The sequence below is a fragment of the Miscanthus floridulus genome, chromosome 17, assembly GCF_019320115.1.
Source record: "Miscanthus floridulus cultivar M001 chromosome 17, ASM1932011v1, whole genome shotgun sequence".
NCBI lineage: Eukaryota > Viridiplantae > Streptophyta > Magnoliopsida > Poales > Poaceae > Miscanthus > Miscanthus floridulus.
This window is the reverse complement of record NC_089596.1, coordinates 82,470,493-82,482,025: the sequence shown is the minus strand read 5'-3', so window position 1 is coordinate 82,482,025 and position 11,533 is coordinate 82,470,493. Positions and strand designations below refer to the sequence as shown.

General features: G+C 47.3%; 2 protein-coding genes across 2 annotated transcripts; one reads left to right on the top strand and one right to left on the bottom strand.

The window, feature by feature from the left end:
- Positions 1–3,182, top strand: LOC136517230 (heat shock 70 kDa protein 4). Its single transcript, XM_066510761.1, has 2 exons — positions 1–342; positions 1,243–3,182. The coding sequence occupies exons 1-2, from the start codon at positions 132–134 to the stop codon at positions 2,979–2,981; spliced, it is 1,950 nt and encodes a 649-aa protein (XP_066366858.1). The 5' UTR covers positions 1–131; the 3' UTR covers positions 2,982–3,182.
- A 5,984-nt stretch (positions 3,183–9,166) lies between these two features.
- On the bottom strand, positions 9,167–11,009 carry LOC136517478 (large ribosomal subunit protein eL36x-like). The gene is made up of 4 exons (XM_066511045.1): positions 10,969–11,009; positions 10,708–10,825; positions 9,904–10,103; positions 9,167–9,378 (listed from the first exon to the last, which is right to left on the bottom strand). Exons 2-4 carry the CDS (start codon positions 10,807–10,809, stop codon positions 9,345–9,347), a joined length of 336 nt encoding a protein of 111 aa, XP_066367142.1. The 5' UTR covers positions 10,810–10,825; positions 10,969–11,009; the 3' UTR covers positions 9,167–9,344.
- Positions 11,010–11,533: the final 524 nt, after the last annotated feature.

The window sequence follows — 11,533 nt, the reverse complement described above, 5'->3', positions numbered from 1 at the left end:
TCCCACGTCTCGTCTGAGAAAAAAAAGAAGTTTCCACGAACCAATCTCTCTGCAACTGCAACCAGCAGCACGACCTGCGAGGGTTCGAAGGAAGGAGGAGCAGTAGTTTTTCGTTCGTACAAGAGGAAGAGATGGCCAAGGGGGAGGGGCCGGCGATCGGGATCGACCTGGGCACGACGTACTCGTGCGTCGGCGTCTGGCAGCACGACCGCGTCGAGATCATCGCCAACGACCAGGGGAACCGCACCACGCCGTCGTACGTCGCCTTCACTGACACCGAGCGGCTCATCGGCGATGCCGCCAAGAACCAGGTCGCCATGAACCCCACCAACACCGTCTTCGGTACGTGTCAGATGCCATCCTCTTCCTTTCCCTTTTCACTTTGAACTTGGAACGCAAACTAGCACTAGCGTTGTTTGATTCCATGCTGCGGATGCGGAGTTCATCATTAATCATTGATGCTGCGGAGTTTTACATTAATCTTGACGCTTCAGATGCTTGTAGATCTACTGGAATTTGTTTTAGTGAGCAATTTCTACTCTGTTTCAATTGGCAATATGAGCAGCAGTAACCTTAAACATCTGAGCAATTTCTACTCTGTTTCAATTGGCAACATGAGCAGCAGTAACCTTAAACATCTGATTTGTTTCAATCAGCTACTTTGTTATGTTCTCCATATGAGTTCTCCATATGAGTAGGATAGTTTAACAATTAGGGGGATGCGAGTCGATCTGTGGAATTTGTCGCTCAAAATCAGATGCTGCCGTCTCAATGTAATCCTGTGTTTTTCGAACTTTGTAATAGCAATAACTGCAGTAAGTTTTTTCGATCAGATTTGCAATCAGTAGTTACCTTTGTCGCCTCTGGTGTAGCTACTCTAGATCCGTTTAGCGGTTTAGGTGGATTGCACCGCGTGCAATTACATTTTTGTACTGAATTTGTGCTGGAACGCTGTCCTGTACAAAATTGTCGCCGTCACCTTTCGTTGGTTAGTAATTTCAGACTGTAGTATTCGAAAATGTGCCGTACCTGATCATTGATTAAAATGTGCCTTACCTGATCATTGATTTTAATATTTAGCTGATTTATCGTATTGAGCGTGTGTTTTTCTGCCGTCATTTGACGGCCCTGCTGTTTTATTTTAATATTATTCAGCTGATTTATACCGTATTGAACGTGTGTTTTTCTGCTGTCGTTTGACGGCCCTGCTGACTGATGTCTCGTCTTTCTGGATGGATGCAGACGCGAAGCGGTTGATTGGTAGGAGGTTTTCGGACCCGTCCGTGCAGAGTGACATGAAGCTATGGCCGTTCAAGGTCGTGGCTGGCCCTGCCGACAAGCCGATGATCGTGGTCAACTACAAGGGCGAGGAGAAGCAGTTCTCCGCCGAGGAGATCTCCTCCATGGTGCTGACCAAGATGAAGGAGATCGCCGAGGCCTACCTCGGCTCCACCATCAAGAACGCCGTGGTCACCGTGCCTGCCTACTTCAACGACTCCCAGAGGCAGGCCACCAAGGACGCCGGCGTCATCTCCGGGCTCAACGTGATGCGTATCATCAACGAGCCCACCGCCGCGGCCATCGCCTACGGGCTCGACAAGAAGGCCACCAGCAGCGGCGAGAAGAACGTGCTCATCTTCGACCTTGGCGGTGGCACCTTCGATGTGTCGCTCCTGACCATCGAGGAGGGCATCTTCGAGGTGAAGGCCACCGCCGGTGACACCCATCTGGGTGGGGAGGACTTCGACAACCGCATGGTCAACCACTTCGTGCAGGAGTTCAAGCGCAAGCACAAGAAGGACATCAGCGGCAACCCGCGCGCGCTGCGGCGTCTGCGGACGGCCTGCGAGCGGGCCAAGCGCACGCTGTCGTCCACCGCGCAGACCACCATCGAGATCGACTCGCTGTACGAGGGCATCGACTTCTACACCACCATCACCCGCGCCCGGTTCGAGGAGCTGAACATGGACCTCTTCCGCAAGTGCATGGAGCCCGTGGAGAAGTGCCTCCGCGACGCCAAGATGGACAAGAGCAGCGTGCACGACGTCGTGCTCGTGGGCGGCTCCACCCGCATCCCCAAGGTGCAGCAGCTGCTGCAGGACTTCTTCAACGGCAAGGAGCTCTGCAAGAGCATCAACCCCGACGAGGCCGTGGCGTACGGCGCGGCTGTCCAGGCCGCCATCCTGAGCGGCGAGGGCAACGAGAAGGTGCAGGACCTGCTCCTGCTCGACGTCACCCCGCTGTCCCTGGGCCTGGAGACGGCCGGCGGCGTGATGACCGTGCTGATCCCTCGCAACACCACCATACCGACGAAGAAGGAGCAGGTGTTCTCCACCTACTCCGACAACCAGCCGGGGGTCCTGATCCAGGTGTACGAAGGGGAGCGCGCCAGGACCAAGGACAACAACCTCCTCGGCAAGTTCGAGCTGTCCGGCATACCGCCGGCGCCCCGCGGCGTGCCCCAGATCACGGTGTGCTTCGACATCGACGCGAACGGCATCCTGAACGTGTCTGCGGAGGACAAGACGACGGGGCAGAAGAACAAGATCACCATCACCAACGACAAGGGGCGGCTGAGCAAGGAGGAGATCGAGAAGATGGTGCAGGAGGCGGAGAAGTACAAGGCGGAGGACGAGGAGCACAAGAAGAAGGTGGACGCCAAGAACTCCCTGGAGAACTACGCGTACAACATGCGCAACACCATCAAGGACGACAAGGTCTCCTCCAAGCTGGGCGCGGACGACAAGAAGCGCATCGAGGACGCCATCGACGGCGCCATCAGCTGGCTGGACAGCAACCAGCTCGCGGAGGCGGACGAGTTCGAGGACAAGATGAAGGAGCTGGAGAGCATCTGCAACCCCATCATCGCCAAGATGTACCAGGGCGCTGGCGCGGACACGGGCGGCGCCGCGGGCATGGACGAGGACGCACCGGCCGGCGGCAGCAGCGGCGCTGGCCCCAAGATCGAGGAAGTCGACTAAGCTGGCCCTGTGCATCGAGGGGTCCGAGATGCGTAATGTTTCCTCGCTCTTTGGCCGATCGTGTCACTTGGTAGGAGTTGTCGTGTTGTCGTGGTAGAAGTTGAACTTGAATTTGTTTGGGGGCAGTTTGACTTTGAGGTTGTCGTTAAAAAACTCATGCTGAGCTTTACTCAGCCTTTGAATATGATGATGCTTCCTTAATTGTTTTCCCCTTTCTGTCTGAGATTGGATATCTGTTTTGTGTTTTTGCATATTAAGAAGTGATGATTAAGCTGCAGGGTCTCTCCAGCTGAGCAGGCGCACTAACAATTGTGCACGAAGGATCATCAGAGACGCACAGAGGACGTCTTGTTTGCTTGTCACCATGATTGCTCAGGACATAATGCTAACTTAAAAAGTGGTACTTTTGTGAGAATTCTCACGACATTGTGAACACACACACACACACACACACACACATATATATATATATATATATATATATATATAACTACTATCCTGTAGCTGGCTACAGAATAACTTATTCTGTAGCCACTTTGAGTTACGATAATTACTATGTTATTTTACGAGATTATAGTAACTCCTTACTAAGTGGTTTAATATAACGTTATGGTAAATATCCCCATGTGTTATAGTAACCCAACTATCGTAAATATGTATTTATATTATGGTAAATTAGTATATAAAATTATAGTAAATGGAGGTGGCTACAGAATAACTTATTTTGTAGCCGGCTACTGAATAGCCTCTCCATATATATATATATATATATATATATATATATATATATATATATATATATATATATATATATATATATATATCCCTATATATCTATATCTATATATATATATAGAACTACTGTCCTGTAGCCGGCTACAGAATAACTTATTCTGTAGCCACTTTGAGTTACGATAATTACTATGTTAATTTACGAGATTGTAGTAACTCCTTACTAAGTGGTTTAATATAACGTTATGGTAAATATCTCCATGTGTTATAGTAACCCAACTATCGTAAATATGTATTGACATTATCGTAAATTAGTATATAAAATTATCGTAAATTGAGGTGGCTACAAAATAACTTATTTTGTAGTTGGATTACTATAATACATGGGGATATTTATCATAACGTTATAGTAAACCACTTAGTAAGGAGTTACTATAATCTCGTAAATTAACATAGTAATTATCGTAACTCAAAGTGGCTACAGAATAAGTTATTTTATAGCCAGCTACAAGGTAGTATATCAACAACAACGCATAAAATGCAAGACTCATTTAATCTTTGGGTAGCGCTATAGTCAAAGGATTCAATACCCATTCGCATCTTGATATCTTCTTCAACAACAAGACCTTAAAGAGAATCCTTTCTGTAAATGGGTTTCCAGGGAAAATGATACTCATTTGGGTTATGTCTATCAGGCAATTCAAAATAGGTTTTCCGTATAAGTAGTCTATTGAAGGCTAGTTTTATATCTCTGTTACTCATTTTAAGTTTGGGTGTCCATATACATTCTCGTTGAAGACGGTCTTAGAGAGCATGGTGAATATTACTTGATATGATTTCCATTAGTTTTTTTTCTCATGCAAGCAGTGAGCACAATTGCAGCCTCAACTGCCATATTCCGTGATTAGCACCATAGCAAGTTGCCAGAATTTGACAGGTTGCCATTATGATTTTTCTTAGCATAGCTCCATAGGATGTACTACCTCCGTCTCCAAAAGAATATGTCACGTTTTACTACCTTAAGTTTGACCAATTATAGGTAAAAAATTATTTATGTTTATGATACCAAATAAATACCATTAGATTATGAGATGTATTTTTATAATAAATTAATTTAAAGACATAATTGTGAATGATCAAATGTGAATCACTTTTCGTGGCATGCAACTCATAATTACTCCCTCCGTCCAATAATATTTGCACGTCTAGCCCTGGACACGCAAACCAATGTGTATGTGAAATTACAGAAATGCCCTTGCAAATATCAGCCCCAATACATCCTCCCGTGACCCGTCCCACCACACCACTCCCTCGCGCTCTCCCACAGCTCTCTGTTTCTCTGGCCGCCGCCGGCGTGTCGGCTCCGCCCCCTGGCCACCATGGGCGTCCAGGCCGCATGCCACCATCGACGTCAGGCGTTGCCTCCGTCTTCCGTGCCGACGAGGACGAGCTCTTTCCGCCCGCGCGCGCCCGCGTTGCCGTGGCTCTCGCCGGCCGGAGCCGAGCCCCTCTGTCAAGCGCCAGTCGCGTTGCCGTGGCAGTCGGGCCGGGGCTCCATAGGCCGGAGCTGAGCCCATGTGGTGGTGTTGCGAGGTCCAGCCACTGCGCGACGGCGGCGCGGAACCCGTGCACAGTGGCGGCCTGGCGAGGTCCAGCCGCTGCGCCTGCGCGATGGCGGCGCGAAACTCCTGCATGGTGACGCCGTGGCGATGTCCAGCCTCTGCGCGACAGCGTAGCAGAGCCCGTCCGTGGCGGTGGCGTCGGGAAGCCCCTGCACAGCGGTGGCGTCGCGCCGACGGGGCCTAGACCCTGCTCAGCGGTGGCGTCGCGCCAACGGGGCCTAGCCCCTACGTAGCGGCACGGAACTGATCGAATGGGAGGGAAAGGGGGACGAGTGGACGGTGCGGCGGAGGAAGAGATGCGCATGCGAACGAGTGGATAGTGGAAGGAGCGCTCTCACACCAGTGCTGTAGACGGGAAGGGATGATCAAGAAGCCACGGAGTGGGTTCTAGAGTGGGTTCTGGAAGCCTGGTGAATGAGTGGACGAGAGAGTTTTCATATTTTTTTATGTCGATTTTTTATTTCATCGGTTTGGTCCACAGCCAGTTGCAGCTGCCAGCTACTGCTCTCTGCCAGTTCTGAGACCCTATAGCGACCGTTTATTTTGGGAAAAAATTAAACGGTAAAGGTGCGTTTAATGTGGGACGGAGGGAGTATATTCTTTTCAGAACGAATGTAGTAGTTCTTTTTTATAACATAGGATGTAGCTTTTATATAGCGATCAAATTGGTAAAAGTTTTAAAGCTAAAGGACATGTATAGTTCTTTTTTTTAAAAAAAAAATCCCTTGAGTTTTGTAAATTGCGATCCATCACCTAAACAATAAAACCCTCCCTACAACCAAGCAGTAGCAGTTTAATCTTTGCCCCCATCTACAACCTCTATTCCACCTCCTTTCGTACCCCTCTCCGTGCCATTCTCCCAGTGCTCCTGCCACATAGGCGCCGCCGCGCCGGGTAGGTCCTCGCCTAGTTCCATGTGACATGGTAAACATCTCTTTATGCTCATTGGGTTTTTTTTCGAGGGAATGCTCACCGTATTTCTGTAACATGGTAAATAGCTATGGTAAACATCTCTTTATGCTCACCAGTTTTTTGAGTGATGGCTGCACTAGTATATGTGTTTGTGGTGTAAAGTGGCGGGTGGGCATTGTTGGTGATTAAAGTTGGAGGGCATGCGATGCCATATCATATTCATATGGCACTATGCCATAATCCCCTATGTCATCACTCTTTTTTTTTCTTTTTTCTTTTTTTTTTGCGCTCAGGGAGATTCATTCATCAGGGGGAGCAGGATTACAATATGAGGACAACAGGTCCAGCACATAAGCTGGGGCATAAGTCCACCACCCAGCTCGTGTGTCGCCTGTGACCTGTTTAGCTAATACATCTGCTACCTTATTACAATCTCTAGAAACAAAAGAAAGCTTAAAATCATGAAAGAGTAAGCTCAGCTCCCGGATCTCCTGTAGGATTGTTGAGATAGTCGATCTCTGGTTAGTCCCTGCCTGCCATAGCTGCACCATTTGTTGGCAGTCAGTTTCTAGCCAAATCTTTCGGACTTCTGACTGAACCGATAAGGCCAGCCCATCCCGACAAGCGATGGCTTCCAAGGTGAGGGCGTCGAGGCAATGATCATACCACTTGGCGCTGCCCCTGATGAACGCCCCAGCACCATCACGCAGTACCGCACCTGTAGCACCTTGCCCTGTTTGTTCATAGAAGGCGCCATCCGTGTTGCATTTGATCCAGCCCAGAGGTGGTCGTTCCCACCTAGGTACTGCTCTCGGCTCTGTCACTGACGACTGAGAATGGGTCGCCTGTCTTAGATCAAAAGCCAAGTCTGCCGCCCATTGTACAGCCACTCGAATCGGCGGCAACATCTCCCCATGTCTTCGTCTATTTCGCTGCATCCAGAGCGCGTTCCTGCCAATGATGATCGTTGTCTGATCTCGCTCCGAGCCCGCCCTTCCTTCTACCAGAACCTGCGCCCAAGTCTCCTGATGCAGGGTTGGAAGCTTGACGCCAGTGGCAATTTTCGTTTGCTCCCAGAACGCCTTGGCAATCGAACATTCCAACAAGATGTGTCTGATTGACTCTGCCTCTGCACCACACATCTCGCAATTCGCAATTGGTTCCACATGCTTACGGTGTAGAATTTGACGAGTCGGAAGAAACTCATGGACCACACGCCACCAGAATACCCTGATTTTTGGCAGCACCTTCAACTTCCATATTTTCCTCCATACTGAATTTTCTGAGACACTTGCCGCAGGCACCACATCATCCCTGATGCGTGCCATGTCTAGTAATCTGTAAGCAGACGTGACAAAGTAAACACCATGCCTCTCCGGTTCCCATGCCCAGACATCTCCATATTGGATCGGCGCCGGGGTACGCAAGATAGCAGCAGCATCTACCGGTATGAAGGACTGCTTGATAAAATCTTCATTCCACTGTCCATTTTCTGACAACAGCTCGGCCACCATTGACACCGGTTGTCCCTCCTCTGGCGTGAGAGGTCGACCCCCAAAATGATTCGGGAGCCACCGATCTCGCCAGATATGTGTCGAGGTTCCATTGCCAACTCTTTTGATCAGCCCTTGCGACAAAACCTGCCGGCCTGCAAGGATGGCTTAGTTCTTCTAAAGAACGGCAAGAGATTTACCGAACCATTTTAGGTGAAGAAAGAGTACTTGAAAAGAAGAAGAAGTGACCTAACAAAAACAGAGGTAAAAGAAAAAGAAAACATAAAAATGGGGCTGTTGCCACCCCAACGAGTGAAGGACAAACTATTTAGTAAAAAAAAATCCACACGTTTCGGAAAGGAAGAGAGTAAATACTAAATAGTATCACAGGGCGAAAATGTTTATGACATCCATCAATTAACGGATGAATAATCTAGTGAGTGAAAACTAGGTACCAAGAATATAACATCAAGGAATAATATGATCAAGTTCCCTGGTCTGTCAAAAATACTCTTTTCGTTTTAAATTCTAAGTTATTTTTAGTTTTTTAGGTACATAGTAAAATCTGTGTCTAAATATAGCGTGTATCATACATAGAAAAACCAGAATGACTTGTAGTTTAAAACGAATGGAGTATGACACATACAAATGAATGACTCAAACACTCTTAGAAGATCCTAGATAAATTAGTTATCATGACTCCCGCTGTCAGTATAGAACCCACCACCAAAGCTCTCATGCCCGCCAATGAACATGTCACTACTTGGATGAGTAACCGCAGCTATTTGATTCAGACAGCCTATGCAACAGCCATATGAACAAAACCCAATTGTGCAGGTGCAGCACTGGTAAACATGGAGCTCGTTCTCAAGATTGGCATCCATTTCCACAGAAAAGAACAGCTCATCATCGGTTGGGGAATAAGCAGTAAAGCTGTAATACTGCAGGCTAATCCATATTCAAAGACGGTGCACTTCTCGGTGATCTCTCCACGCTGGAACTCTAGATCTCTTGTTGATGCGCAGAGCCAGTTGGACACTCTTCTCTGCCGCTCTGTAAACCGCCAGCTGTGTGCCCTTTGGACACTCTTCTCTGCCGCTCTGTAAACCGCCAGTTGTGTGACCTCTTGGCCTGTGCTTGAGGAAGAATTACTCTTTCCCTGACAATCAGTTGTCATCGCAACCTGCACCATTGATTGGCAATGAAGCAGCCAGCCACTATCGCACCACTGCCGGGAGAGGAATCGGAGCCCAGGTGGGATTGGGAGACTGATTTGCCTAGCAGGCATATTATTCTGATAATAGCTTTGCTGGTATTTATATAATAAGATTCTCAGGCTGATTAGCACACAATACGCGATAGTGGAAGAAAGTAACCATGAGAAAAAGTGAAAAACCAAAGGAAAAGATTAAAAAACAGCAAAAGATTAACAAAGCATGGATGCATTGTAAGTTGGAGCAAAATCCCAAGAGGTGGTCCGATACATGACTAACAACACAATATTTCGCTGACAGATACTTTGACATGTCTATTAGGTACTACAGGTAGGAAAAAACAGACACTGGAACAGAATCTGGCCGCCAGCTTCATGAACTTGAAATGTTCTATTTCTTCTTGTCAGTGTGCGTACCAGCCGATCTGCAGATACCAACAGAAAATTCAGTTAATACTGATAGTTATGCAGCATAAAGGAGGATCTCTTCTATTAAGCCAACATGAAGATGCTAATACGAACAATGCTATGAAACAATTCAAACATATTATTAAGTGCCAACATAGAATCCATTTCTATAAGATACAATGGTCCAATGATAGTGTCCACTAAATAGACAAAAATATACAACTGACCAGATAGTAGAAAAACAAGACATGTATATATAAGCAGATCAGACAAGATTAGGATACTATAACACAATGCGCACAATCAATAAGCACTAGTCATCTATACACAAACTCATTACCAGGTAATGCAAATGGCAGGATCAATATGCAGAACTTAAATTGATGTGCATTAATGAAATAACAATCGTTGAAGAGTAAATCAAAATTATGCAACAAATTAGCAGAAGCAACTGACACATGCAAAAGCATCTGCAGGAAAAAAAAGACAGGCCACCAAGCAGTATTCTAGTTTTATCACAACAAAGTTTCACATTTACACACCTCATCTTCCTGAGGACACCCGCCATCTCCTCTCTCTTCTTCTTTGCCCTCTTGTGAGTTCCAAGCTTTCTCTTGGCGACCTTCAGAGCACGCTTGTCCTTGCCAACCTTCAGAAGCTCAGTGATACGCTTCTCATACGGAGCAAACCCAGCAACCTCTCTGATCAGGCCCCTGACCATGGACACCCTCTTCGTTGCTTTCTGCATACCACATGAACTTAGAACAGAGGACACAGTAAATCTATCACATAGGAACACACACTACTTGTACTAGCCATTTACAAGTGCAGACACTAAATCATAGGCTTTTACAAGTTAAATAAATGAAAGCGAATATCTCAGTATTTGGTAGGGCACATGGCAACAAATTCAATATATGAGAAACAACAGGCAAACTTCACATTCACAAAAAAACTTTAGAAACAAATTTCTACTAAAACATGTAGATAAACATGTCTTACACTATCGTCAGCAATCAAACCTTCCATCTGCATAAAGTAAAGTGGAGCTCCTCAACTAGTATTGCAGATCCATCAAACTGTGTTTTGTCGAATTGGAAAAATGAACAAGGACAAGATTAAAAACACAACTAATCCTCAGATTCTTGCATACGAGTAGCAAGCATGATCCTAGTCACACACACACATCCTAGACAACCCTATAAAGCGAAAGTTACAGAGCACAAACCATCAACTAGTAAGACCTTCTCTGCATCCTAAACCCACAACATCCACACCTAATCACAACAACACTACCACCCGCGAGATCAACATGATGACCCTAAAAAAGTTGAAAGTTCGCTTACCCCCTTGCGGTGGGACGGGCGTGGAGGCAGCTCGCGCTTGGTGACGACATGGCCCTTGTTGATGCCCACGAAGAGGCCCGACTTCGGCTGCGGCGGCGCCATGAGGACCAACCCTTTCCTGTGCGCGCACACAAACAAGCGGAGATGAGCGCGTACGCAAGGAGAGAGAGGCTAGGTTTCAGAACGGCGGCGGCGGCGGCGGCGGGGAAAGGGGGAGCCTTTTTTTTTTTTTTTATTGCGGGAGGGGGAGGCTTCCCTTACCTGTAGAAGTGAACCGGCTGCTACCGAGGGGAAACCCTAGCGGAGTGGAGCCTTTATATAGGCGACGCGGAGGTGGCTTCGCGGCCGGAGGATACTGGGCTGGGCTGAGATTGTTTCATTCTCCTTTCCGGGCCTTTTCTGTTATCTGGCCCAGGTTTTCTTAAGAGGATTGTGATTAGTAAGTAAGTTGGGCTCTTGTGGGTCGTTATGGGTTCGTTCGTTAGAATTTTTGGAGTTTGCAGTATGGGGCTGACCGGCTGAGCTGGGCTATCTCGGCAGTTGTAAACTTTGTTGCGCTACTTCAGCACTCACAATTTTGAGCGTAAGCATCGTCGTAGGCCAAATTTTATGTGAAAATATTGTAAGAAAAAAAAATACTGTTTGTTCGCTAAAAATTCTGTTTGATTAGTCGTCATTCTGCAGTTTAACGTCTGCCTGGTTCACAGTAACTTCACAGGTTTCGTAAGCCACCTTTACAACTGACATGTGAACACCCGGGCCTTGCCTTCTCGATGATGAGCAGGGCAGCTTATTTGGATTGCGGTGGGCAGCAGGCGCCGGCAGG

What these genes read in the sequence shown, in the direction of transcription:
- LOC136517230 (XM_066510761.1), top strand. Translation starts at nt 132, where the DNA reads ATGGCCAAGGGGGAGGGGCCGGCGATCGGGATCGACCTGGGCACGACG. An exon ending in CCCCACCAACACCGTCTTCG is followed by an intron (nt 343 to 1,242) that starts GTACGTGTCAGA and finishes GGATGGATGCAG; the next exon opens with ACGCGAAGCGGTTGATTGGT.
- LOC136517478 (XM_066511045.1), bottom strand. Translation starts at nt 10,809, where the DNA reads ATGGCGCCGCCGCAGCCGAAGTCGGGCCTCTTCGTGGGCATCAACAAG. An exon ending in GCCCGTCCCACCGCAAGGGG is followed by an intron (nt 10,104 to 10,707) that starts GTAAGCGAACTT and finishes TGTGGTATGCAG; the next exon opens with AAAGCAACGAAGAGGGTGTC. An exon ending in GGTGTCCTCAGGAAGATGAG is followed by an intron (nt 9,379 to 9,903) that starts GTGTGTAAATGT and finishes TGGTATCTGCAG; the next exon opens with ATCGGCTGGTACGCACACTG.